Here is a 22315-nt window from a genome sequence, read left to right on the forward strand (position 1 = left end):
GGACACAGCCAGGGTTTCTCAGGGAACCACCAGTCCTTCTGGGCACAGCCAGACTTCCTGGGCTTTTTAGAGTACCACCAGTCTCCCTAGGCACAGCCAGGGCTTCTCAGGGCACTGCTACTCTCTCTGGGCACAGCCAGACTTCCTGGACACAGCCAGGGCCTCTCAGGGCACTGCCACTCTCTCTGAGCACAGCCAGACTTCCTCGACTCAGCCAGGGCTCTCAGGGCGCTGCCATTCTCTCTGGGCACAGCCCGACTTCCTGGACACTGCCAGGGCTCTCAGGGCACTGCCACTCACTCTGGGCCTCTGAGGGTACCGTGCTGGAACAACAGCGGCTCACAGTCAAGGTGCTTACATATTCTCAGTGGTGGCCGGTCAAAACACAAAAGCAAACATCCGCCAGTTCCACTACATGGTGGTATGTTCCCAAACAAACAGTCAAGCTGTCCATTAAATTAGGGATGGAAGGCAATTCCCCATAGTCCATAGTCATTTGCCAGGGCTGTCCTGGGGGTGAGGGATGACCTTGACCTCACCCTCAGCTCCCATGGAGGACTCAGCAAGCGTTTCCTCCTGGGACTACAAGTCCTGCATCCGGGCTGCCTCAGCAAGCACTTCCCAGCTCACAGGGCCGAAACAACCTTCGCTTTCTCTGGCCTATGCTGGTTGGGGAACCGTCCACGTCTTCCCACCCCTCCATGGGGGTCCAGCTCTCAGGCAGCTGCTCCTCCTGGTCTTCCTCCAACTGAGTGTTCATACACACAAACTGCTCCACCGCCCTTCGGAGAGCTTTGGCTGACACCGTACCCTGCTCGCTGCGCCATTTGTCGTGCAGGGAACCCTGCTCGCTGTGCCATTTGTCGTGCAGGGTGGCCTGGGGGGTGTCAGGCGGGGGATCCTGCCGACTACGCCATGTGTCATGCAGGGCGTCTGGCGGGGTCTCTGCTCCCGCTCCCCACATAAGAACGCAGGATATGGTGAGGCCAAAAAGGAACACCCACGGAGCCATAGATAGGGGAGTCATATTACTATATTCTCGCTGGCAGCTGGATTGGAGACACAGGAACCAGGAGCCACACTGTTCGCAACCCTCACTGCTCCACTTGCGGGCTCAGCCACCATCTTCTTACTAGCCCCCATTTGCTGCTAGCGTTGCCACGGAAGTTATATTAGTGGCTAATGGCTCACTGGTTATAGCTGACAGCCAACTAGCTACAGCTGATGGCCATCCAATCACAGTTGATGGCCATTTACTGCCTGAGCCAACACCTTTCCACGTGAGGCCGAGAGCCTGGAAACTCCACTCCTGGCTCTGTCCCCACAGAGAGTTACACAGATTCCCCTTAGGAGCCTGTGGCTATTTCAGCAGCAGCACTGTCTTGCATTTATTAGAGTCTCCTCCCTCGGCCCACACATACGTGGTCGGACCATTAAGTTCACGAACTCACCCTAGAAAAAGTTATACATACCTCATTGCTGAGTATTACTACGGTCACCTTCAAAGTACTCCCCTTGGGAAGCTATGCACCGACGCCAGTGCCTAGTCCACCTTTCAAAGCAATTTTGGAACTCTTTTTCTGGAATGGCCATGAGAGCCATTGTCGTATTACCCTTGATGTCCTGAATGTCATCAAAATGTCTTCCTTTCAATATTTCCTTTATCTTTGGGTAAAGAAGGAAGTCATCGGGGTAGATCAAATGAGTAGGGAGGGTATTCCAATACAGTTATTTGTTTATTGGCTAAAAACTCCCTTACAGACAGTGCCGTGGGAGCTGGTGCCTTGTTGTGATGCAAGAGCAGTGAATTCTTGGTGAAAAGTTCAGGTCGTCTAACTTTTTCACGCAGCCTTTTCAGCACTTCCAAATAGTAAACTTGGTTAACTGTTTGTCCAGTTGATACAAGTTCATAATGAGTAATCCTTCTGACATAAAAAAAGGTTAGCAACATCATTGCAACAAGTTCGCGAACGTAATTGTCAGTCCGCATACAAAATCTCACCCCTGGGAGTATGATGAGGGTGGAAGGGCGGTGGTTACCTTCTCCCTGCTCTTCTTGACACCATACTGGTTGTCATAGCTATCAGTCTCTCAAGAGCAGCAGAAAGAGGACCAGAGCCTGTCCTCATGATTTCCTGCCCTTCATGGTTAGCTGACTTCCAGCAAATTCCATTTAGCCAGGAGGCAGAGAAAGCTCAGGCCACCCTGGGTGGCTGGGGGAGACTGACAGCTAAAGTATAGTGTCCTCACTACTCCCTGGGAAGATTTGGTCATGGGAGTTAAGGACCTGGGCCACTCGTTTAACCTTTCTGCGTGCCAATTCCCCCAAATCATGAATGGGGTTGATAATAACCACCCTGTAAGTCTGTTGTGAGAATCAAATTAAATCTGCCTGGCAGCACTGGGAAATGATATCCTTGCACACACTTATCAGAACAGAATTTTATGCCAGTTACAAAGGAGTGGGAGGTCTCCAGAGCCATTTGAATATGCCTGGGGTGGGGGTGGGGGGCTGTGTGTTTTAGAGCGGGGAGGGGTAAAATGATAGCATTTTAAGGAAGAGGGGAAGCAAGTGACCCTGTCATTCTAACAAACAATGTCTTTTGGAGATAAAAATGACAGGCCCAAGGGAATACTGACATTTTTTAAATGCCTTTATTCTCTTCTTGTTTTTGTGTTTTGTTTTTTCTCGCATTCTCTTGAGCCCAGAGAAATACTTCCCACTTCACACGCCTGCCATCACTTTCAGTTGAGAGCCCAGGATTCCTGAGGATGATACAATGTGTTTTCTCTTTCTCACCTCTTCCCTCAGTCTAGCCCTCTGCCCTCTGCCATTGCTTCCCCTTGGCTCTTTTGTGTCATGTGGCTGAAGATTTGGGGTCTCTATAGGAAGGGCAGCATTTTCCTGGAAAGTGTTTAGGGTGGATTTGAAGCTCCCGACATGTCTTGGGTCCCTGAGTGGGAATGAATTGTGCCCAGGTGACCCCCCTACAAAATCAACTGGCAGAGGTCAGCGATCTCCAGCCTTTGAGCAGGGTTGTTCGAGATTTCACTGCCCTGTAATGTCCCATGTGTCGCATGCCCAGTAACCCTCTCGATCATTCCCCTACTAGGATTGATGCAACATTTCCCACCTCCACCCCTCTCCTACCTTCCGTATCCATAACCTCCTCTTTCCTTCCTTCTATGTCCCTGTTTCAGAGACAGTCAGTGGAGTGGGAAGAGGTGAACTGAGATGATACTGTGAGAGCAGCTGAGAGGGGGTGAAGGGAGAGCCACTTCAGCTGAATGGCCAAGTACCTCTGGGGATTAGCAGAGGTCCTGGAGCTGAGCTCCTGATTAAGTCCTGTGTTTTTTCCACCTGAAGAACATTCTTGTGGTGCAGAGCTAGAAGAGAATAGAGAGAAAGGACTGGTTGTGAAATCAGTGTACAGATTAAACAACCAAAAAAACATTTTGCTGCAGGTTTTCCAGAATTGAACTGCCTCTTATAATCTGGACTTGACAACCAGTTCACCCCAGGGTTTGGAGTGCCACCTCTTCTGTTGCTCTACCCCGTAAATAGGTGTGGAAGACCAACAGGGATGGTCTTTGAAATCAGAGACCTGGATTCCACCCTTTGCTCTGCCCCTTACTACTGTCATGTGGGGCGGCCTGTGGGTTCTCAGTTCCTGCTCCCCACATAAGAATGCAGAATGTGGCTAGGCCAAAAAGGAACACCCACGGAGCCATAGATAGGGGAGTCATACCACCATAGTCTCACTGGAGGCTGGAGTCACCCAACATGCGACCTGCTGTCCGCTTTTCTGCCAACCGACCGACTCCCCTCGACTCACCAACCAGCGCAGCCGCGGCAGTTATATCAGTGGCCAATTGGCTAACTGGCTACAGCTGACAGCCAACTAGCCACAGCCGACAGCCATCTACTACTCGAGCCAGCACCTTTCCACGTGAGGCCGAGAGCCTGGAAACTGCTCTCTGGGACTCTGTCCCCACACTCCACCCCTACAGGGTCTCGCCTCACAATCTATGTGACAAGCGCGTCTTCCGCTACGGTCCCTGTGCGAGAAGCCTGGAGGTGAATGCAATATGCTGGACACAGCCAGGGTTTCTCAGGGCACCACCAGTCCTTCTGGGCACAGCCAGACTTCCTAGACTCCTTAGGGTACCGCCAGTCTCCTCCTGCCATCCTGGCAGGCGGTACTGTCGCTCCGTAACCACGCATCGGGGCTGTGGCAACACTTGAGGAGGGTGGTGAGCATGCCCGCGTGTCACTGCTTTCACCACCCGGATCCGGAGACAGAACTCTCCTACCGACATCTGTAAACTGAGGCCATGTAGCACGTCCAGCCCTAGAATATACTCCGGAACGGGGGAGACATAAACCTTGTCGGTACGAGGGGGAAGCCTTCCTATACCCAGGGGTAAGGAAACAGCTTTGACAGTCACAGTCTTTCCCCCGTAGCTATCAATGCAGATTGCTGGTCCGGGGAACAGTTCTGGGTTCCCATAAACAAGACTGCTGTCTGCCCCAGAGTCAACTAGGGCCAAAACCCTCTGCACATTACAAAGGGAGCAATGTATGGACAGTTCCATGTGAGGCCTCCGGTCCCTGCTCATCCCCTCTGACGGGGTACCTTGGCCCCACCCCTAATCAAGGTGAAAGGAGTCGGCCTCAAGCAGTTGCATGAAGTACTGGAGGGACAGGGGTTGTGCTTTCCCAGACTTCTCCTTTAGGCTTCTTCGGAATTGCTGTTCCAGATGCAACTGTTTCCAAAGTTCCAACAAGAGTGCATTGGGTTGTCAGTCTATTTTCTCCTGATCGACCCCTGCTGCCACGAGACCACGCCACATCTGTGTGCGTGTTACTCTCTGAGGCCCATGACCTCGCCCCTTTACTTTTGATTTGGGCTTCCAGGTCTCAACTGCACAGACCTCCTGTCTTAACTTCCTTCGCCTCTGGCTTTCAACATCCCCTAGGGAGGCCATGGCAGTTGTAACTTCATGGATCCGTTGCCCCACATAGGGCGTAAGAATGGCAACCAAGGATCCAAAAGCACTCGCAGCTGCAGTATCAAAAACCAGATCTCTCATGCTAGCTGTAAAAAGCTCGTCATCCGTCCCCTGCATGTTAGGGTTGAAAATAGCATGTCTCATACCCATTTCATGGATGATTTGCGTAAGTTCCGTATATGACTGCCATTGACTCACAGTGTCTGGCAGCTCGCCATCCTGTCCCCATACTGTGCGTACCGCAGCAGTGAGCCACTCCATTAGAGAATGGTTGCCCTGGTCGTGGGCCAACCTATGGCAGTTCTGTAACCTTTGTCACAGGGATGGATGCACTGTCACGAAGGCTAGCTTTTCCATCTCGCCTGGGGAGCAGAGAAAGTTGTCTGCTCCCTCATCCCATAAACGTAGTAGCCAAGCAGAGATTGGCTCTCCAGGGCGCTGTTGGTACTGCCTTCCCAGCTCCTGCAACTCAGTGGGAGTGAAAGGGGTGTAGGTTGTGAACTCGGTCACAGCTGGATTGCCTGCAGCAATGCCCCCAGGGCCCAGAGGTTGCTCACGTTTTACCCTTTGCTTCCAGATTGGCTGAGCTTAGGGGTTGGGAGCTACGTTGTCTCCACTCGCTTCCTCCGCCTCTGCCTCAGAGTCTCCACTGTGGGGCTCCTCTTCTAACAGGAGGACCCAGGCTTCCAGAGCCTCCAACCGGGACACCTGGTCCAGCACCTGGGCCATTTCATTAAGCGCATTTTCCATCTTGAGACTCAAGGCCGTTAGGAACATCCAGCCCACGCGGCCGGCTGTAGCCTTCTCCTCCTCCGGCAACCGCTCAGCCAGAGGCTGCAGGGCCCTCTCCACACTGGCCGGAGAGCCATCCATGTCCTCCCACCCCTCCTTGGGGGTCCAACTCCTGAGAACAGTGGCCACCGGACACCACACACTGTGTGGGGGCCACACGTCTTCCTGCCCAGAGTCAGACTCCATCCCTACCTGGCCGGAATCTTGCTCACCGTGCCAGGTGTCTGAGTGGGTGGAGACCTCCATGTAAGATGTCCACAACCCTCGGAGCCTAAGGCCGCAGCACATCACCAAAATGAAGGCAACACCTTCCATTGCCAAGAGGGTGGTGTGCCAGCTGGAGGCTTGAGTCTCCCAGGCAGACCACGCCTTCTGTTCCCGGTGTCGCTCCTCATGGGCCTGCCGAAGCTGAGCTCTCACGCGCACAAACCACTCCACCATGCTTTGGTAGGTTTTGGCCGGCACCGTACCCTGCTTATGAAACTGAGCTTTTATACGTATAAACTGCTCCAGTACATTCCGAAGAGTTTTGGCCGACACCACACCCTGCTCTCTATAGGCCATGTGTCGTGCGGGGCGGTCTACGGGGTCTCAGCTCCTGCTCTCCACATAAGAACGCAGGTTGTGGCTAGTCCAAAAAGGAACACCCATAGAGCCATAGATAGGGGAGTCATACCACTATAGTCTCACTGGAGGCTGGATTCACACAACGTGCGACCTGCTGTCTGCTTTTCTGCCAACCGACTGACTCCCCTCGACTCAACAACCAGCGCAGCTGTGGCAGTTATATCAGTGGCCAATTGGCTAACTGGCTACAGCTGACAGGCCAACTAGTCACAGCTGATGACCATCTACTATCTGAGCCAGCACCTTTCCACGTGAGGCCGAGAGCCTAGAAACTGCTCTCTGGGGCTCTGTCCCCACACTACTGTGTGCCTGCTGGCAAGTCTCTTAGCCCTTCTGGAACTCAGTTTCTTCTTCTATAAAATGGGATAATAAGTGTGTCTACCTCCAACATTGTAAAGATTTAATGAGATAATGCAAAGTAGAGCACCTGGTATAGAGTACACAGAGTTGAGTGAATTGCTATTGCTGTTAATACCAGTTCTATAGCTACCAATACTATTAGTACAATTGCTACTGCCTACTCTGTGAAGCCTGCTTTGATTCCCCACGAAGTTAGCTGCTCCTTCCTCTGTGTTCCTCTAGCCCTCGAGCCTGTTTATATTCTGAAGCTTACTGTGTTAGCATTGTTGGCATGTCTCTGCCCTACCAGACTTTGCACTCTCCAGTCGCAGCCTCTGACCTTTTTCAGTATTGTATTTTTCTTAATGCCCAGCACATAGCAGGATCTCAGTAAATATTTGTAGAATGGATGAATGAGCAAATGGGTCAAAATATCTGTGATCGAGGCCTTTTTCTCCAAGCAGGCTAAGAAAGCTCCAGTGGACTTTTTACTTATCCTTGTAAAGCCCTACTCGGGATCACCTGGTTTGTAAACAATATTTACTCAGTGGTTCCATTTGGCCAGTGATCACTCAGCACTTTAACCTGCCCAGCTCCCTGCCAAAAATGTGCTAAAGAGCGTTTCCTGGGCCCACACTACCAACTGCAGGCAGATGCCTCCTTCTCTCTAACCCACAAAGTCTTCATCAGCCTTTGCTCTTCATTACCCCTGCAAGCACCAAACTCAGAAGTTCAGACCCTTGTTTGTACTTGGCCTTCCTTTTCTCTTTATTATTTCCATGGCCCTGCCACTGCCATTCCAGGAGTATTTATGAAGCACCTACTATGTGCAGGGCACCAGACCATACATTTGCGCCCTTGGTCATATTCTGTCTTATATGATTTTAGGATATGTAATTCAGGCCTCCCCAACAAAATTGTAAACTCCTAGAGGGAGAGGGGGTCTGTCTTTTTCTTTTGTCTCCATATAGCACCCAAAATAGAACCCACCACAGTCATGGGCATGTGGATAAATACTTATGGACTTGACTTCTAGGCTCAAGCGTTCAGTGTGAACTTTTGCTCCAGGGAAAGATGAGAACAAGATGCGTACAGCTCAGTCAGCAGTGTGGTTTCAGTATATACCTATTCTCGGGGCTCTTTCTCTCTCTCTAGGGAAGGAGGAGTCCCAGTGATCCCAGTCCCCTCCATTCTCCTTTAGCCTCTCAGTCTGCACGTAGCCCCCCTTATCCCACTCACCCACTTTCCAAAGGATTTTCCCCTCAGCAATTATGAATACTGAAGAGCTACCTAATCTGTGTATCTTCTTATTCTCCTGATTTTCTATCTCTGTCTGTTCTCTATGCATTCAGCCATGTCATTATTACCTTCTGTTGTGAATTTCTGAACAGCAGAAGCCTGGACTAGGCCTCTTATCCCCACACAGCTTGGGAGCTTAAGAAATGCCTCTTGGGCGGCCGGTTAGCTTAGTTGGTTAGAGCGTGGTGCTCTTAACAAGGTTGCCGGTTCGCTCCCCGCATGGGCCACTGTGAGCTGTGCCTTCCACGACTAGATTGAAACAGCTATTTGACTTGGTCCTGGAAAAACACACTGAAATAAATAAAAGTTAAAAAAAAAGAAAGAAATGCATCTTGATGTTGACGACAGTGAGGGACACTGCAGCATGAGGGCCTGAGGCCTAGGTGATGAGCGCAGTTGTATTATGGGAGCCTCTGCCTTTCCCTTGGAGTCCTGAGCTTTTGTTTGCCTTCCGTTTCAGGCCCACCTGCCTTTTGCTGTCATTGGCAGCACAGAAGAACTGAAGATAGGAAACAAGATGATGAAGGCCCGGCAGTACCCTTGGGGCACAGTGCAGGGTGAGTGAGTCTCCAGGAGACAGGAAGAAGGGAGCCCCTTCTGTCTGTCTCTTTGCTTGTCCCCAGCCACTGTGTGACCAGTCTGTAACTTGTCCCTAGTCTCTACTCTTTTGGCTTTGGCCTCAAACAGCCATAGGGGTCACTAATGGGCAGACTGTCTCCATACCTGCATTATCTGCTCTTTGTCTCCAACAGAGAAAGCATTCCTAAAACAAAAACAAATGTACCTGGAGCGAGGGGGGAAGGAGTGTGCAAGAAAGCATGTGTGTACCTGAGTGTACCAGGAGATGTACAACAACGTCCAAAGCAGTGTTGTTCATAATAACAAATAATTAGAAGCAACTCAGATATTCATTAAAAATAAATTGGATGAATTGTGAAATATTCAGATAATGAGATATTATACCACAGCGAAAATGAAAGGATTACAGTTACATCTTCATGAATGTATCTCAGAAACATACTGTTGAGCTAAGTAAGTCATAGAATACATGCTGTGTGATTCCATTTATATGAATTCCAAAAATAGACAGAACTAAGCAAGATATATATCTTTAAGGATTAATATGTAAGTGGTAAAAGTATAAGGAAAAACAAAGGAACGATAAACCCAAAAGTCAGATTAAGTGTTATGGTGGGGAAGGGGAGATAAAAGGAGCTTCTAAGGTGCTGGTAATGTTTCACCTTGGCTGTGGATACATTGGTATTCATCTTAAAAAATTCTTTAAATTGCACATTTCATACACTCTTTTGTATATATGATTATTTTTCAATTTAAAAACAGACATATTGTATTTACACTAAGGAAAATTCCTTTTGTGGTCTGCCTGATGTGTGTTACACTTGGACTAGTCAGTTCTGTGGATAAAACAAAACCTAGGACTCTGCCATCAGTGGAAGAGGTGCCTGGCCCCCTGAGTCTGTAGCTATAAGCCAGGTCTGGGATTGCAGGCCACCATGTGTGCGAGTGGTTAGCTCACTGCATACTTACCCCTGCCACAGAGCAAACAACTGAAAGCAGGTGGGAAGTTGTCCACATTGTACCCAAAGGCCAGCATGATTTAGGGCATACAAGAGACCCTCCAGTGGCAGCCAAATTTTCCATAGGTACAACAAGACTGGTTGTCAGAGCTCTGCTAGATTTAGGTCTTCTCTGCCAAGACTGGGGAAGCTCCACTAGGAATATTTGCAAATGGTTTCTGGACCAACAGTCCTACCCTGGGAATGAATTTGTGGTCTGAGAGACAGGAACCTGAGGTAACATGAGGAGAAGCCAGCAGGCATGGTTCCAATGACTTCCTCCAACTTATACACATATCTAACCAACAAAGTGTTTTTGAACATTTTTCTTGTAAGCTGGGGTTCACTGTTCTGTTCGAGTGAGGAAGAAGCTGTGTATTATCTGGTCAGCTTGTGGGGGCCTTGGAAGTCACTCCTTCTGACTCTCCGGAGATGGTCCTGAAAAGTTTCTTGACTGATGCAATTTTTGATATTACCTTATGTTCTATGAGAGTGAGGAGCGTTATCCCAAAGGCAATGGGTCTTAAGCAGAAAGGTTATGTGAACTGATTTGAGCTTTGGAAAGTTTACTCTGATGACTGCAAGGCAGTCTGCTGCAACTATGCTCCATTCTGTCATCCCACACCCCCTCCCTGCCCCCACTTCTCTCTCCCTTACCCTGTGAGACAGAATCTGGGCTGACTGTGCCTGCTTATCATCTCATACCGCACTGTCCCCACATGCTCAGGCCATTCCCATTCTGACACAGTGGAGCCATGCCTAGAGACAAATGCCAGAGCACTGCTCACAACCTTATATTCCAATCAGAAGTCCATACTGCTGTGATTTGGTCGACATCTCTGTCCTTCTTGGCCACTGCCCCAAATGCAGACCTTTGCTGCACTCTTTTGAGGAAGGGGTATGTTCACTCAGGCTGGAAGGTGGAGCCCACTTTGTCCTGGTCACGATTGCTGCTGTGAGGCCATTATCCACCCTCTAAAAAAACACCTCCTTTGAAGTTTCTACCAAGATGGGCCCTCTTGTCACCATTGTCTATTGATGTCCTAGTTCTTTCCCCTTGCTCCTTGAGGACTTTGGCACCTAGTCATATCCTTTACCTCTGCTTTAGACAACGTGGATTGGAATCCTAGCTCTGCAGCTTACTAGCTATGTAACCTTGCCTAAGTTCATTGAGAGTTTGCAAAGACTATTTCCTCATCTGCCTGATAAATTCCTATTCTTCCTTCAAGAATCATCATAAGGGTTGCCTCTTTGGTAAAGACTTCACTCTCCCAGGAGTTCTCAGCCCCTTCCTCTTCTGGGCTTTTATTGCACCTTGGCTATATACCTCCATTTCTGTAATTTTTGCACTGCATTGTATTTGTCTATTTGCAGCTATTCTTCCACTAGCTCCTGATGGCAAGACTCCATGACTTCATTTCTGAATTCCGAGTGCCTCATACAATACTGGGCACAGAGAGTCCATAAATATCTATTGGAAGGACAGCCGAATGTGCATGTGCCATTGTCCTAAAAGTGGTGCAGACCAAACACTCCTGTGTCTGGTGAATCGGAGTTGAGGTGCTACTGAATGTCTTTGTAGATTTTTTTTATGGCATTGCAGTTTTCCAGTACTGTCATTCTTGTAACTTTTCATTTTTTTTTTTTTTAGTAGAAAAGCAAATCAGGAGACAAATTCACAGGCTGTATATATGCAGATTGAAAGGCGATATCAATGTTAGACATTTCACCTCTCATTTCGTCCATTTCTGCTTCTTACGGCCTTTCTTGAAACATACTTTTAATCCCCCAACCCTTGCTATGCAGTTGAAAACGAGGCCCACTGCGACTTTGTGAAGCTGCGGGAGATGCTGATTCGGGTCAACATGGAGGACCTCCGGGAGCAAACCCACAGCCGGCACTATGAGCTCTACCGCCGCTGTAAGCTGGAGGAGATGGGCTTCAAGGACACCGACCCCGACAGCAAACCCTTCAGGTACCTCTCCTGCCAGCCCAGCTCAGCCCAGCCCACCCAGGGGTTATAGAAGCTTTGCCCTGGAGCATACATAGGGTCTAGCCACAGGTACCCAGATGAGAGTGGCAGGGCTCAGTCACTCGCCACTTCGACCTACCTGTCCCTCTCTGCCTCTGCTCACCTATACTGGGGAGCTGTGGCCAGGCGGACTTAGTAAGCACAGGGCCAGGAAGGAGGCCCACAGGCCCAGCAAGGCTGATGGTCTCACTGCCACAAGTGCGCCTGCTTGGGCACCCACTCACGGCAGCTAGAGGGGGCCCTGATCTGGGGTCTTGTTCTGCAATGTGGCAGTTTGTGATTGTCCTCTGCCCCCCTTTCTTCATCGGGCTCCTGCTGCTCTGTTGGGTTTCAGTGTGCTCTTTACTCTCCTGCTGATTATCAAAACCAGATAGAACCAGGTAGCAGTCATTGTACATGTGTTGATGAACTTCAGGCTCTTCATTCACTGTCATTAGTATTTGCATTCGAGGGCATTTTTTTTTGACCACAGGATGTTAATAAGCATTGACAAACTTCTCAAATCAGAATTTAAGATGCTTCCAGAGAAAAGGAATGTTTTTGAAAGGAGTTTACTATGCCAATAAGTGCGATATGCCAAATAAAAGTGATCTGTTAATATATGCACGATGTGTGACATAAGCCCCACATTTTAAATGACCATGTGGTGCCCTTTACTGGGGGTCTGTCTGTCTCCTTTTAGGAAATGCCAGGCATCAATAAGCAAGTGAGGGCAGGCTTGTGGGCTAAGAAGGCTTTCAAATGGCCTTTGAGATTCCACTATACAGTAGAAAGCCCGCCTGGGGGCAAAGCACAGCCATTCCTTCAGGGGTGCCTGGTTCTGGAGGGCCGGACTCACTCCCTTTCACCAATAGGAGCTGCTGGAGCTCCTGGGGTTAGAGGAAGTTATGGTTGTCTCTCTGGTGGATGCTCCCTTATATTTCTTTCTCCTTTCCTTCTGCCAGCTTTAATCCTCATCTGTGGCAGAAGAGTTGTGCCTCTACCTGTTCATCTAGTCCTCTCCTTTGCTCCATCCTGAACACCTGTTATCCACATCTTCACCCTTTGTACTACCTCTCTGCTAGCTCCTTTCCGTGTTGCATGCAAACATTCTCATCCTAAAGAAACTTGCCCCTTAGTGCTCCTCCTCACCATCCTCTACCCTGTTAAGAAGTTTAACTCTGACAGGAAGGAGAAAGAGTTGCTCTGTATTTACTAGTTTCTGACCCCATCACGCCACCAAAATGCCTCCCTCCAAGGTCAGCAATCACACGTTCATGGCCAGTTACAGTGTGACCTCTGAGTCCCATCTTTTTCAATCTCATCGTTTGGAACTCCTCCCTTCTGCCTCCTTCCCAAAGTTCTCTTTGCCTTTTGCTTTTCTAGCACTGGTCTGGCTGATTTTAGTTGTCTCTTTCTTCCTACTCCTTCTCAGCCTCATTGGCAGGCTCATTTTCTTCAGCTTATTCCTTTAAATGTTGTGCCCCAGGATTCTTTCCTAGGGTCTCTTGTCCTTTCACTCTCTATTCTTTTTGCGTCTGGTTCTTTCTCCTCTTACAGCCCTAATTACCACCTAGAAATAGATGACTCCCACGCTTTAGCTCCAAACCCATTGATCTAACTGTATACTGGATGTTTTCACTTGGATGCTCCATAGGGGCATACCTGAAACTCAAGCTGTCTAAAATTTAAATCATCTTCTTCCTTCTTAGCCATACTCCTTCTCCAGTCCAGTGTTCCCTGTTGCAGTTCATGATACCACCATCCATCTGGTTACCCAAGACAAAAAAACGGAATCATATTTGAGTCCTCCCAAGTCCTGGGAGTTTTGCTTTCCTTACTGTTCCTCCGGGTCCCCCATTCCCTATCACACCTTAACGTTAAGATCCTGTCATTTCTTACTTGGATTGTTGGAAAGTCTGTCCTTCATACAAAAGCCAGAGTGGTCTTTCTCATTTTTAAATTGGGTCAAGTCCTCCTGCATAAAACCTTACAGTGGGTAAATGTCCAAATCTAATATGGCATTCAATGCCTGCTCTCTCTTGGCAGACTCAGGAACCTCATCTCCCACCATTCCATAGCTTACATCAGACTCTCCAGCCACGTTGGATTGTGCCTGGCTCTCAAGTGTGCCAGTCTCTCTCCACATGTGCTTTCCCATGTGCTGCCCTTTTCGGAACACAGTTCCTTGTCTTCTTCACTAGGCTTGCTCCTATTTATTTCTAACTAAGTCCAGGCTGGGGGCAGGGAGACTTAACCCAGGCATCTTCCACTAGACTGAATTCCTTGATGGCAGGTACAGTGGCTGTTGGCTCTAGTTGTTGAGAGCGACTAGCATACTATTACTCAGTCCTCTGTCTAGCACATGGTGGAGTCTCATCAAGTGTTTATTATAATAGTTCATTAATGTAGTCAGTTTCAGAGCCAGGACCTGGCAGCAGAGTTCAGTGGGAGGACCCAGAATGAAAGAAGAGGCCCAGGTTCTGGTCCCAGCTCTGCTTCTAACTAGCCAAGTTAGAAGTGGTCTTGAGCAAGTCACCTCACCTCTCTGGGCCTGTTTGCTCACCTATAAAATGAGAGTATAGAAGCAGATGTTCTAAGTCACTCCCAGTTCCAAATATCTCTCCAATTCACCAGGGCTGCCCCATCCTCCTCAAGGAGCCCTGTGATCCTGCTGTCACATGCCAAGTCAGCTGCCCATAGCTTTGTGATTCTGTTTTTGTACCTCTCCCAGAATTGGGGAAGGGAAGATGAAGGAACCCAGGGCGGATCATTGGGGCCCATTTTCATCAAATAAGAGCCATTCCAAGGGCAGGGTAATTAACCTCACCATGTTCACAGTTTGCAGGAGACGTATGAGGCCAAAAGGAATGAGTTCCTAGGAGAGCTCCAGAAAAAAGAAGAGGAGATGAGACAGATGTTTGTCCAGAGAGTCAAAGAGAAAGAAGCTGAACTCAAAGAGGCAGAGAAAGAGGTAAATGTGAGCCTAGGTGGTACGTGGGAAGGGAAAGGATGCTGAGCTTTGGCATGGCAGGGCCTTTGTCCTGAGAGCACAGTTAGCAGGAGACTTGTAGCCCCAAGGCAGGAATGGGGCACGACATCTGTAGCTCTGCCTTGGTTGCCACAGAGGAGGTTGTGAGAGATCTGTCTTTTTGATCCCTCATTCCCCAAGGCCAGGATATTTTCTCATTGCATGTTACTTAATTCTCTAGAGCTGCACTGTCCACATGGTAGCTGCTAGCCACATGTGGCTATTTAAATTTAAATGAATTAAAATTAAATAAAGTTTAAAACTCAGTTCCTCAGTCACATTAGCCACATTTCACATGCTCAGCCCTCTTGCAACTAGTGGCTCTTGTATTGGACAGCAGATACAGAATATTTCCATTGCCACAGAAAGTTCTATTGGGCTGCATTGCTCAAGAGTCAAGACCTGACATAGCCCCTTGAGGTAAGGTGTGAGCTGATTCTTTTCCTTCTTCCTGGGAGCTCGGAGCTCAGTAGGAATAGTTGATCACATTGTTGGCTGTCCTGCCCCATTCCAACTGCTCTGATGGCCATGGGGAATGATAGTCCCAGGCAGTCCTGGGTACCTTGCCGAAACCTGAAACAGTGACAGCTGGGGCATTTCTTTAGTCACTTGGACATTCAGTTGCATTTCACGGTAGCATTAAAGAAACATCTGTGAGGCTCTAGCGAATTTTTAAACTAAGATTTAATGATTCTTCTGGAGTTTTCATTACTTAAGCCGTGCCTAATAGAGAGTAGTTAGTTCTCTAACAATCACCTTGGGTCCAAGGTCCCCCTACCAGTTTGTCTACTGATGCTCCATTAAGTGGCCTCAGCTACAGTTTTGGGCACATCAGCAACTGCTTCACCTCTCTGAACCTTGAAACCCATGATGAAGGGAAGTACTTAATTACTTCTTAAGTCTTTTCCCCCACAATCTGCCGTGACTCTAGGGTTATCACCAAAGCCTGGGGCAAGGGTATTGATTTTATTTCACTTTCCCTTTTCAAAAGAAAAAACGTTACCCAGTACTTTTAGGAGAGGAAAGAGGATCTCAAAGAAGAATGAATGAAAAGCCAATGAGGGGTGGGGAAAAAAAAAAGAAAAGAAAAGCCAATGGACAAAAGCCAGATTAAAACAACTGACAGACAGAGCTTCCACCACCCTACCCCAAGTCACTATTAAAAGCTGGTTTACCTGGCAAGTCTTTCATCTGCCATGCCTTGCTAAATGACAGTTTAAAATACCTCTAGGACCTGGAGACCTGACCTCCTTCATGGTATGCTGCAAGTGCTACAGAATCCTAAATTCTCTCCTGAATCTTCAAAAGAAAATGAAACTATGCTTGGTCTGCTCTTACTATTCAGGGTAGTTTATCACATTCTAGTTTGTTACCAACTGTACCTCTTGCTCCCTGATCCACTTACTACAATGGCATGCCAGAATATTCTTGTTGTTCTCCTTTGGGTGTCTGGCTCTACTCAGGGCTAGTTAAGCGGGGACCCCTTGATCAAGGCTGAGGTCTCCGCACATTCTATTTTATATATATATTTTTTATCTCCTTCCATATCCAAGGGCAAGTATTTCCTTCGACCAGCTTTGGCATTGTTGAAGTTTGCTCTGCGATCCATGGTGATCTTCCCTGATTGAAGATAATAAAAAGCAGGGGCCTCTTTCATATTGGGAGATCTCACTATATAATCCTTTAAAGAATGCATGGACCTTGGTTGGGCAAATTCCTTAACTTCTCCCACCTCTGTTTCCTTATAAAATGCAGATAACAGCACCTACCTCATAGGAGTATTGAGATGATTAAATGAGTTAATACATATAAAGTGCTTATAAAAGTCAGTACGTGGCCTATAATAAGCACTAAATAAAGGTTATACTATTATAATTGATATTACTAACTGTCATGCAGGGTGTCATGCAGGGTCTCCTGTCCTGCTCCCCACATAAGACTGCAGGACATGGTGAGGCCAAAAAGGAACACCCACGGAGCCATAGATAGGGGAGCCATACCGCTATAGTCTCCCTGGCGGCTGGGTTGGAGACACAGGAAGCCAGGAGCCACACTATCCACAACCTGCCGTCCACTTCTCTCTGCCAACCAACCCCACTTGCTAGCTGCAATCCGCCGTGCTAACTGCAATCCGCTCTTGCTAGCTCATCCACCATCTTCTTGCTACCCCCTCATTTTCTGCTAGTGCAGCCACGACAGTTATATTAGTGGCCAATGGCTCACTGGTTACAGCTGACAGCCAACTAGCCACAGCCAATGGCCATCCAATCACAGTTGATGGCCATTTATTACCGAGCCAGCAGCTTTCCACGTGAGGGTGAGAGCCTGGAAACTGCACTCCTGGCTCTGTCTGAATACTAACCATGTGTGGCAACTTTTTTTTTTTTAAAAAATAAATTGTTTAATTAAGCAGAATACATGGTTCCCTGACCATATTCAGGAGCAGAAACTTGGAGGTAAAATGGCAGGAGGAGAAGTGGACTCTCTAGAACATGGTGCCCCTTGGTGCCATCATAGCTGTCCCTGGCAGAAATGTCTCCGAAGGTCCCAAGGTCCTGCAGGGTAATAACCCTGCCAGTCTCCAGTTGCCCTGGTGTGGGGACAGAGCCCCAAAAAGCAGTTTCCAGGCTCTCGGCCTCACATAGAAAGGTGCTGGCTCGGGTAGTAAATGGCCATCGACTGTGATTGGATGGCCATTGGCTGTGGCTAGTTGGCCGTCAGCTGTAACCAGTGAGCAATTGTCCACTAATATAACTGCTGTGGCTACGCTAGCAAAAAAAGGGGAGCTAGCAAGAAGATGGTGGCTGAGCCTGCAAGCGGCACAGTGAGGGATGAGAATTGTGTTGCTCCTGGACCCTGTGTCTCCAACCCAGCCGCCAGAGAGAATATAGTGGTACGACTCCCCTACTTATGGCTCCGTGGGTGTTCCTTGTTGGCCTAGCCATATCCTGCGTTCTTGTGTGGGGAATGGGACCAGAGACCCTGCAGGCCGTCTAGTGTGACACCTGGGCTTGGCTCAGCTGGGAGCTGCTCACGGGGGACTACCCCCAAACTCCCTGTGCTTTCCTGCTAGCTGCACGAGAAGTTTGACCGTTTGAAGAAACTACACCAGGATGAGAAGAAGAAGCTGGAGGATAAGAAGAAATCCCTGGATGATGAAGTGAATGCTTTCAAACAGAGAAAGACGGCAGCTGAGCTGCTCCAGTCCCAGGGCCCCCAGGCTGGAGGCTCACAGACTCTGAAAAGGGACAAAGAAAAGAAAAAGTAAGTGGGAGCCTGCTCTGGGGTGATGACTTCTTTTTCCTCCTGTTCATCCCTTCAGGGCAGGGTCTGGAGACTGAAGAGGCAGAGACCCGGTGACCAGAGGTGAGCTGTGGGCTTGTTAGACCAGTTTGGATACCTGTAACTGGTTTCAGTGTCCCCATGGGACGTAAGGATTCCCTGAATTTGGGGAACTGAGAGTAGGGGAGTGGTTGGTCCCAAAGGCCCATCCCTTCTGTTTGGCCTACTTAGGAAAGTCCTGCAAATTCACGTAGGAGGAGGAGAGGGAGAGAAAGGAGAGGAAAAGCAAAAGGAATGTGAGAGGGAGAAGGAAAAAGAGAGGAAACAATGAGAGCTACAAAGTTATACGAAAGAGATGGACAAAAAGAAGAGTAGATAGAGGGAAATGGAAGAAAAATAGTCTTCCCAGAAGCCTCTGGGCACTCTCTTCCTCCTCCCGCCCCAGAGGTTGGAGCTGATTGGGCTTACAGGCCTGTTTGCCAGTCCTATGTCTGAGGTGTTCTCTTCTCCGTGCCTGTAAGCCAACCTACGCTCTGCCTCAGTTCTCACTAACTGCAGCCAGCAGTGTTTAACTGCTGCTGCTGAAAGCTGTAGCCCAGTTTTGATTTCTCACCTCTTTGCTGTCCCTCCTCTTGACTGCTTAGTTGTTCCCAGTCTGGGGTACTGAGGACTTGGTGGGGAGCCTTCAGATGCTGGAATACTACGGGTGCCCCATCCTTAACCTGGGGAATGATTTTACAATCTATCTCTCTCCACTGGTAAGGCAGCATAGCATGGGTTCCTGGTTACCATGTGGGTCAATTATCCTGATCCAATGCATTCCTCATCCCAGAACCAGAGAAGAGAAAAGCATTTCTGATGGGGTCTACAAAACAGTAGGAAAAAACCCAGTGGTCCGTTGTGCTCTGTAGTTGTTTGTGCAGTGTGACTCAAAGAGACCTCAGGTGGCATGTTAGGCAATGTCCTTATTAAAGGGACCTGAGGATCTGAAAGATGTCCATGGTCATTGCCCTCTGTTCTTAGCCACTTGTTCCTGACTCAACTATTGGATATTTATCAGAAGGAGGAAACACCTTCCTTTCCTCTGTGCATGACTTATCATTTAGGAATAAGACGGTGACTTTTGTACAATATTAAAATATTTTACATTTGAAGGCACTTGGTTTAGCAATCCAATTATTCTTTATTCAAAAGGGTAATTTGAACTTTTTCACCAATTAGTCTAGTGATTTTTGTTACTATATGTTAAATTCACTAATTAACTTTTTTTGGTATTGCCTAATGTAAAGTTCAACTAGCCAAAACAAAAACAAAAACGAAAAGCCTCTTTGGACACACTGTATATTAGTTGATTTGTCATGGTGTGTTAGTTGCACCAGCAGACATGGATTCCTATTTTTAAGATCAGAAATGTCTAAATTTGTCTTCCAGGTCTAACCTGCTTCCTTCATAGTCCTGTGGTATTTGTTAACTTAATCCCTTGGGTAGTTTCACAGCCTCCTTGTGGGAATTAGGAGATTCGTTTTTTTGGACCCCACTGACACTAACCTATAAATATTCCCTGTTTAGATGTTCAGGGGAAGTTACTCCCAGATCAGGTTTTCTCCCAGTTGTCTGAAATTACCTGACCACCCCCAGCCCCAGGCAGAAGACCCTATGTGGAGTGATACCTCTCTACAGTCTCCAGGAATATTTGGGATTGGTTACAGTACCTTTTTCCAATTCTGAGATGGGTGAAAACCTTACTGGCCTGTGGCATCTCATATTTGCAATAAAGTCCTGACAAAATAGACTGCCCCCTTCCATACTTTCAGATGTATAAGTGGCCCCAGGCTTGGGCTTTTTATATAATTTCATAAACAGCTAACTTCTGGAAGACCTATCATGAGACCTGTGTCACTCTGGTCCCATGGTGATGATGGCAGTGGTGGGGTTTGAAGTAGAAGTAGTGATAGTGGCATTTCTTGACAGATGGTGGTTGGATCTAATACAATCACATATTCAGAATTTCCTTTGGCTGCCCTTAAAGATGTTAAGAAAGAGTACCTGTGTTTGGGGTCCCTTCCACTCTTCCTAATCTCCTTTGACCTCTAACTCTTCATTGTTTGTGTGAATTCATAACATTTGAATTCTCCTCAAGTTCACTCCATCTTCATCAGCTCTTACTGTTTTACAGTTAACTCTGCTGTTTGCTGCATGCTGCATGAGACCCAGGGTCCCGGTAAGCCTTATTAACTCTAAATAGAACTGGCAGTGGCTTCTAGAACATGTCTCCCCAAAACCTGCCCCCCCAACACACTTATCTAATCATAAAGGAAGTTGCTTAATTGTCCTAGCTGGTTTCCTCTTGTGACTTAGAATATGAAGAAACAGTCTGGTGTGGTTTCAAGTATATATGTGGAATGTTTGCCTGCCTGATTAAAAGTGGGGTATTTTCTGCCTCTAGAACAGCTGGCTAGCATAGGTAGATCAACATTTGAGGTTTCAGTTTTGGCCATTTTTTTCTTAAAGAGCCTTAATCATTACTTGCATAATTAACTAGACTATAGTGAGGAGGGAAACTGTTGGGTTCAGGAGATCTGTCTTGCAGTGTCACAGTGGCATTAACCTCAGTTTTGGGAATGTTCCCAGCCAACTGAACTTGCTTCTCTGTCTGCCTCTGGTGGCTATCCAAGGGGTTCAAGTTCTCAAATTTCTTTTGGCTATGTAACCCCTCAAGATGATAATAAAAGTGGAAGAAAATGAAGAGCTCTCAAATATTATAGAGAATTCCTTAAATTTAATTCTACAAGTACCAGCTTTATGAACACCTGCCTTTGCTGAGATGGATTCCTGAGGGCTAGGTGTTGTATCTACAGAAGTGAGTACAGCAGTCCCTGGCATCACGTAATTTATAGGTTGGTTATAGCAATGATTAAACACCTTCTATCTGTTCTACTGTACTCAGGTAGTAGGTAGGAGGGAACATAAATATATTTAATTTAACACAATTAGACTTTTTACTGGTTTTTGAACTTTACCATAGAAACTTTCAAACCAAACAAAAGAAGAGAGAGGATAGCTCATTGCAGCCCCAGGTACCCACAACCCAGCCCCCAAACATAGAGCCAATTCTGTCTCATCTATTACCCCAAACCTACTGGATTTTTATAAAGCAAATCCCATATCATTTCATCTATAAATATACTATTAACATGTATCTCTAAGAGATAATGACTCCTTAAAAAAAAAAAACCAAAACAACACAACCACAATGCCACCATTATCACACTTACAAAATTAACAATTTATTAGCATAAAATTCCTAGTCAGTGTTCAGAATACACCAATTGTCTCATAAATGCCTTTACATTTGGTTTGTTTGGATCAGGGAATATAAAATATTGAGAAGACTTCTCCCCACTCACCAGTGTAGTTTATAATTTAAAAGGAGAGCCTGCTGTTATCACCAAACTGATTGCTACATCTGCTGCACTGGGGACTTGGAGCAGCTGGTAAAACATCGTATTTTCAAGCAAATCCCAACGAGGAAGTCCATAGAGGCTTCTGACACATAAGGCCAATGAAATTGGGCCAAAGGAAAGAACCCTAAAATAACAATGAAAAGATTTATTGTCTAGCTTAAAGGCAAGTCTTTAGAGCTCCTGTTAGTTGACTGGAATTAAACAGCAGATTTTCATTTAGGAAGATTGTGACTTCATAGAGTGTCCAGTGCTGTGGTACCAGTGCCTAGCAAAGTGTCTGACACCTGTAGAAGCTCAGTTCACATGTATCTTCTTTGTTTCCCATTTCCAATGAGGAGAGCAGGGAAGATGTATCCCGGTAAGTTAGATTTTAGTTAATGAAATTGAATTAACATGGTTTGACACAGTTTGGTTCAGGTTTCCTTGAGTAAATCACTGATAGTGGCCATCACTAAAATGAATTCTGGCAAAACTATACTTAGAGCCTTACTTTATAAGTGAGAGACAATTGGCAAACAGCTGGGACAGCCAACCCCAACCCAAGTAGGTTGGCTTTTCCTGGCAGGCTTCTCCCCACCAGACCACAAAAGAAGTTCCAAACCAAATAGGGGGGAAAAGGCCTTGGCTCTCTGGGATCCGAAAGCAGCAAAGGCAGTCTGTCCCCTCCCTAAAGCCCTCATTCCTAGGGGTAGATCACAAAGGCCACCTCTCATTAATCAGAGCAAAGCCTACTGTTCTTCACTGATTTTGAAATTGCTTGAGACACTACTTGTAGCTGTCTGCAACTGTAAGAGAAATAGTTCTTCTGTGACCTGTACACAGTTGGTAGATACTATATCTCAATGGTTACTGGCCCTCGACCCTTGAGGGGTGCATGGTA

General features: G+C 47.3%; 1 protein-coding gene across 6 annotated transcripts in view; it reads left to right on the top strand.

The window, feature by feature from the left end:
• Nucleotides 1–22315, top strand: part of SEPTIN6 (septin 6) — a 99405-nt gene that overhangs the window by 71599 nt on the left and 5491 nt on the right. For 2 of the 6 annotated variants that reach the window (XM_033107807.1, XM_033107798.1), the window contains exons 6-9: nucleotides 8531–8627; nucleotides 11454–11622; nucleotides 14500–14632; nucleotides 17763–17953. In XM_033107807.1, the coding sequence (XP_032963698.1) occupies nucleotides 8531–8627; nucleotides 11454–11622; nucleotides 14500–14632; nucleotides 17763–17953 (590 nt within the window). Of the gene's footprint in view, nucleotides 1–8530; nucleotides 8628–11453; nucleotides 11623–14499; nucleotides 14633–17762; nucleotides 17954–18011; nucleotides 18056–20147; nucleotides 22218–22315 lie in introns of those variants that run through there. The other 4 variants (XM_033107826.1, XM_033107836.1, XM_033107816.1 and 1 more) reach the window with 3 other exon arrangements.

Source organism: Rhinolophus ferrumequinum, chromosome X (assembly GCF_004115265.2).
Source record: "Rhinolophus ferrumequinum isolate MPI-CBG mRhiFer1 chromosome X, mRhiFer1_v1.p, whole genome shotgun sequence".
In the NCBI taxonomy this organism is placed as follows: Eukaryota; Metazoa; Chordata; class Mammalia; order Chiroptera; family Rhinolophidae; genus Rhinolophus; species Rhinolophus ferrumequinum.